Genomic DNA, 6,000 nt, shown 5'->3' with positions numbered 1-6,000 from the left:
TGGGGCCATGGGGGACACGGGGGCCTGGGGGTCGGTGCCAAGCTTCCCGTGCCCGCAGGCCCCACGTGTGCCTTCGAGAGGCTGTGGGGACACTGAGGACACTGGTGACCCTGGTGCCATGTCCCTGGGGTCGGTGCCAAGCTGCCTGTCCCCCGCAGGCCCCACGTGTGCCTCGGAGCGGAACCCGTGCGAGCCGTCGCCGTGCCACCCCTCTGCCACGTGCCTGGTGCTGCCCGCCGGGGGGGGCGCTGTGCGCGTGCCCCGTGGGCCGCGAGGGGACCCTCTGCGAGCGAGGTGGGCCGGCAGGGGGGGTGCCCCCAGCCCGGGCGGCCTCGGGGGCGCGCGCCCGGCCCCGCGCCCCTCACGCCGCCCGCTTTGTGCCCAGTGACGGAGCAGGACCAGTCCGTGCCCTTCCTGCCCGAGTTCAACGGCTTCTCCTACCTGGAGCTCAACGGGCTGCAGAGCTTCGTGCCCGACCTGCAGTGAGTGCAGGGACAGACGGACAGACCCGCGCTGCACCTGGGCACCCCCGGCTGGCACGGCTGGCACTGCTGGCACTGCTGGCACTGCTGCCACGCCCACGGCATCGGGGTTATCCCAGGGGCGGCTGGACGGGAGGGGAGACACAACCCGGAATCCATAATCAATAACCCACTGTCCATAATCAATAACCCACTATCCATAATTAATAACCCACAATCCATAATCTGGAATCCATAATCAATAACCCACTGTCCATAATCAATAACCCACTATCTATAACCCACAATCCATAATCAATAACCCTAATCAATAATAAATAACCCATAACCCACACTTCACAAGCCATAACCCATAACCAATAACCCCAATCAATAACCAGTAGCCCCAATCAATAACCAGTAACCCCAATCAATAATCAATAACCCATGATCAATAACCAATAATCCCAATCAACAATCAATAACCCATGATCAATAACACCTAACCAATAACACCAATCAATAACCAATATCCCCAATCAATAACCAGTAACCCCAATCAATAATCAATAACCCATGATCAATAACCAATAATCCCAATCAACAATCAATAACCCATGATCAATAACACCTAACCAATAGCCCCAATCAATAACCAATAGCCCCAATCAATGATCAATAACCCATGATCAATAACCAATAACTAATCAATAATCAATAACCGATAATCAATCCCCTGTCGCAGGGACAAGCTGTCCATGGAGGTGGTGTTCCTGGCCCGGCAGCCCAGCGGGATGATCTTCTACAACGGGCAGAGGAGCGATGGCAAAGGGGACTTCGTGTCGCTGGCACTGCACCGCGGGCACCTGGAGTTCCGCTACGACCTGGGCAAGGGGCCCGCCCTGCTCAGGTGAGACACTGCCACTGCTGGCACTGTGACACTGCTGGCACTGCTGGCACTCTGGCCCTGCCCAGGTGAGGGTATAGGTGGCACTCTGGTGGCACTCTGGCCCTGCTGAGTTGAGGGGTACTGGTGGCCCTGGTGGCACTCTGGCCCTGCCCAGCTGAGGGCACTGCTGGCCCTGCTGAGTTGAGAGGTACTGGTGGCACTGTGGCCCTGCTCAGGTGAGGGCACTGCTGGCACTCTGGTGGCACTGTGGCCCTGCCCAGGTGAGGGCACTGCTGGCACTGCTGGCACTGTCCCTGCCCAGGTGAGGGCACTGCTGGCACTCTGGTGGCACTGTGGCCCTGCCCAGGTGAGGGCACTGCTGGCACTCTCCCTGCTCAGGTGAGGGCACTGCTGGCACTGTCCCAGATGCCCAGGACTGGCCCAGCTGGTGTGAGGTCCCCTGTGGTGACAATCCCACGACCCAACAGAAATTTCTCTTCCTTTGCCAGGGATCTCAGGCTGAGATCTCCAGCACCTCAGCGTCCCCCTTCGATGACCTCTCCACCTTTTTTAACCCTTTTTAACCTTTTTTTCCCTTTTTAACCCTTTTTTAACCCTTTTTTCCCTTTTCCCCCAGGAGCAGGGAGCCGGTGCCCCTGGACACGTGGGTCAGTGTCCTGCTGGAGCGGAGCGGCCGCAAGGGCGTCCTGAGGGTCAACAACGGCCCCGGGGTGACCGGGGAGTCCCCGGTGAGTGACCCCGGCCCAGCACCGGGGCTTGGGGCTCCTGGGACTGAAATCCGGGGTTGGAGGGGATTTCTGAAATTCCTGGGACTGAAATCCGGGGTTGGAGGGGATTTCTGAAATTCCTGGGACTGAAATCCGGGGTTGGAGGGGATTTCTGAAATTCCTGGGACTGAAATCCGGGGTTGGAGGGGATTTCTGAAATTCCTGGGACTGAAATCCGGGGTTGGAGGGGATTTCTGAAATTCCTGGGACTTAAATCCGGGGTTTGAGGGGAATTTCTGAAATTCCTGGGACTGAAATCCGGGGTTGGAGGGGATTTCTGAAATTCCTGGGACTGAAATCCGGGGTTGGAGGGGATTTCTGAAATTCCTGGGATTTAAATCCGGGGTTGGAGGGGATTTCTGAAATTCCTGGGACTGAGATCCGGGGTTGGAGGGGATTTCTGAAATTCCTGGGACTGAAATCTGGGATTGGAGGGGATTTCTGAAATTCCTGGGACTTAAATCTGGGATTGAAGGGGATTTCTGAAATTACTGGGACTGAAATCCAGGATTTGAGTGGAGTTTCTGAAATTCCTGGGATTTTAAATCCGGGATTGGAGGGGAATTTCTCAGGTTCCTGGGCTTTAAATTCTGGATTTGAGGGGAATTTCTCGAGTTCCTGGGCTTTGAATTCTGGATCCGAGTGGAGTTTCTCGAGTTGCTGGGATTTAAATTCTGGATTTGAGGGGATTTATCAGGCTTCTGGGATTTAAATCCGGGATTTGAGGGGAGTTTCTCAGGCTCCTGGGATTTAAATCCGGGATTTAAGGGGAGTTTCTGAAATTCCTGGGATTTAAATCATGGGTTTAGTGGAGTTTCTTGAGTTCCTGGGCTTTAAATTCTGGATTTGAGTGGAATTTCTCAGGTTCCTGGGCTTTAGATCGTGGGTTTGAGTGGAATTTCTGGGGTTTCAGGGCTGCCTTGGATGAGCCCCCCACCCTCTCCTGGACCCCCCATCCCTTACTGCAGGTCCCCACCTGTCCTGTGTTGGCACAGCTACCTGAGGCGCCCCTGGGTCACTAATTAATCATTCATTAAGAGCCCCCCAGCAGGCAGAGGAGCTCAGGGAGCAGGAAATCCCCAGCCCTGCTGCTGCTGCATCCCCTGGCGCTTGCTCTGCTCTTGTCCCCGCTGGGAATTTTGCAGTTCCAGCCCCTCCCTGCATTCCGGGGTCCCTCCCCTCCCTTTTCCCCCCTTTTTCAGCCCTGCTGAGCTCACCCCTCACCCCACAGAACCCCCCCAGGCATTTCCTCCCCTCGCTCTCCTCTTTGCAGGCTCCTCTCTGAGCAAAGCAGCTCCTGGGTGGCAGAGACCCTCCTGCCACCCCCTGCCACCCCGTGCCACCCCGTGCCACCCAGCCCTGGTGGCAGCGGGGCTGTGGCAGCCCTGCCCGCTGCAATGGCACCCCACTGATGTCCCTTTTCTCTCTTTTTTTTTTGTTTTTTTTCTCTGTCTCCCTTTGATTTTCCTTTGTGTTTTCCCCTCCCCTGCTGTCTGGATCCCAGAAATCCCGTAAGGTACAGATAAGTATGACCCCCCCACGCCTCCATCTCATCTCCTTTTTTCCTTCCTATTTTTGTGGTTTTTTCATCTTCCCCATCTGGTTTAGGATCCCTGTAGTTTAGAGCCTCTCATTCCCCCTCCCGTGCTTCATTCCCAGCCAGTTGTCACCTTTTGTTTTGGGACCATTTCAATTAATCTGGTCATTTATTTTGTGTTAATCCCACAAAGCATTAGTTAGTGCTCCATGTCACGCCGTCCTTGCTGTGGCCCTGCCTCCAGCCCAGAGAATTCCCACCAATCCTGGGGCTGGTGACAGCAAGGAGGGAATTTTCTCCTCCACAACCACCACGTGGGGTGCAGGAGAACCTCCTCAAGCCGTGGGGTGCAGGAGAAAACCTGAACCTGCTCCTCAAAGCTGGGGCAGCCAGGTGGATCCTCTGGGACGGGCTGGGATTGAGCAGCAGCCCTGCAATGTCTGGGGACCCCAATTTTGGGGGGCACACGAAAGCAGAGCCCCCCTCCAGGCCTGAGGCTGTGGGAAGAGCCTCTCCCCAAAATTCAACCCAGGGGAAACCTTCCCCAGGTGCCTGCTGGGGGTGGGAGCTGGCAGTCCTTGGCATGAGGAGGTTTCCTGGAGGCTCCATCCGTAGAGTCATAAATAAAATAAAATAGAAAACGTCATCAAATAAATTACCATCAAATAAATTACCATCAAATAAATTATCATCAAATAAATTATCATCAAATAAATTACCATCAAATAAATTATCATCAAATAAATGACCATCAAATAAATGATCATCAAATCTCCCACACGGAGAGAGCCACGAGGGTCGTCAAGGGACATGCAGGGACAGCCAGGAGGAGCTGACACCTTGTCCTTGATGTCCCCCAGGTGCCCCACATGGTGCTGAACCTCAAGGAGCCCTTCTACGTGGGGGGAGCCCCCGACTTCTCCAAGCTGGCTCGAGCAGCTGCCATCTCCAGCGGCTTCCACGGAGCTGTGCAGAGGGTGAGGTCCTGCTGGTCAGCCCAGTGTCCACTGGGACAGTTCAGTGTCCATTGGGACAGCCCAGTGTCCATTGGGACAGCCAAGTGTCCCCCCTGTCCTGGGATGGAGCTGGGAGCTGTCCTGGTGGTGGAAAAGGGGGACAGAAGGGAATTTGGGGACACTTGGAATGGATTCCCACCATCTTCGGGATGGATTCCCACCATAGGGATGGATTCCCCATGTAAGGGATGGATTCCCATTTAAGGGATGGGTTCCCATTTAAGGGGTGGGTTCCCATTTAAGGGGTGGATTCCCATTTAAGGGATGGATTCCCATTTAAGGGATGGGTTCCCATTTAAGGGGTGGGTTCCCATGTAAGGGATGGATTCCCATTTAAGGGATGCGTTCCCATTTAAGGGGTGGGTTCCCATTTAAGGGGTGGGTTCCCATTTAAGGGGTGGGTTCCCACCTCAGGGATGGGTTCCCACCTCAGGGATGGGTTCCCATCACCTCAGGGACGGGTTCCCACCTCAGGGATGGGTTCCCACCTCAGGGATGGGTTCCCACATTAAGGTTGGGTTCCCACCTCAGGGATGGGTTCCCACCTCAGGGATGGGTTCCTGTCTCCTCTTGTCCCCACGCACACTGCCTGGTGTCCCCACATGACCAGAGCCGGGTGGGAAGGACCATCAGAGCGTCCCAGCCTGGTTTGGGGTGGAGGAACCTTCCAGCTCCCCCCGTGCCATGGGCAGGGGCACCTTCACCATCCCAGCCCCGCCTGGGATGAGAATTCCCCGTTTTTTTTGGGAATTCCCCTGCCAGGCAGCTCCTGGCTGAGCCCTCCGTGCCCCCGCAGATCTCCCTGGAGGGCGTGCCCGTGCTGAAGGAGCAGAACATCCGCAGTGCCAGGGAGGTGTCCCCCGTTCCGGGGGCACCCCTGCACCCAGAAGCCCAACCCGTGCCAGCACGGGGGCTCCTGCAGCCCCAGCCTGGGGGGGCTACCACTGCTCCTGCCACAGGGGCTTCTCGGGGGAGCACTGCGAGAAGGGTGGGTGCCAGGGGGGGGCTGGGGGTGCCAGGGGGTGCCAGGGGGGCTGGGGGTGGCCATGGGGAGTTGGGGATGGCACAGGGAATGTGGAGGTGACACAGGGAAGGTGGAGGTGGCCCAGAGGGCTGGAGGTGGCCATGGGGAGCTGGAGATTGTCATCGAGGGCTGGGGATGGCACAGGGGCCTGGGGGTGGTCATGGGAGGTTGGAGGTGGCCACAGGGGCCTGGGGGGTGGCCATGGGAGGTTGGAGGTGGCCACAGGGGCCTGGGGGTGGCCCACGAGGTTGGAGGTGGCCATGGGGAGCCTGGAGGTGCCACAGG

At 56.9% G+C, this 6,000-nt stretch overlaps 1 protein-coding gene across 1 annotated transcript in view; it reads left to right on the top strand.

Annotated features, from left to right (window-relative positions):
- AGRN (agrin) overlaps positions 1-6,000 on the top strand; it is a 61,561-nt gene that overhangs the window by 46,277 nt on the left and 9,284 nt on the right. The window contains 10 exon segments of the mRNA XM_064397455.1: positions 159-232; positions 234-294; positions 386-482; positions 1,207-1,371; positions 1,988-2,099; positions 3,643-3,654; positions 4,536-4,652; positions 5,488-5,550; positions 5,552-5,623; positions 5,625-5,679. Coding sequence (XP_064253525.1) covers positions 159-232; positions 234-294; positions 386-482; positions 1,207-1,371; positions 1,988-2,099; positions 3,643-3,654; positions 4,536-4,652; positions 5,488-5,550; positions 5,552-5,623; positions 5,625-5,679 — 828 coding nt within the window.

This window comes from Passer domesticus, chromosome 22, assembly GCF_036417665.1.
Source record: "Passer domesticus isolate bPasDom1 chromosome 22, bPasDom1.hap1, whole genome shotgun sequence".
Taxonomy (NCBI): Eukaryota; Metazoa; Chordata; class Aves; order Passeriformes; family Passeridae; genus Passer; species Passer domesticus.
Note: the sequence above shows the minus strand (reverse complement) of the source record. Positions and strands in the feature narration are given on the sequence as shown.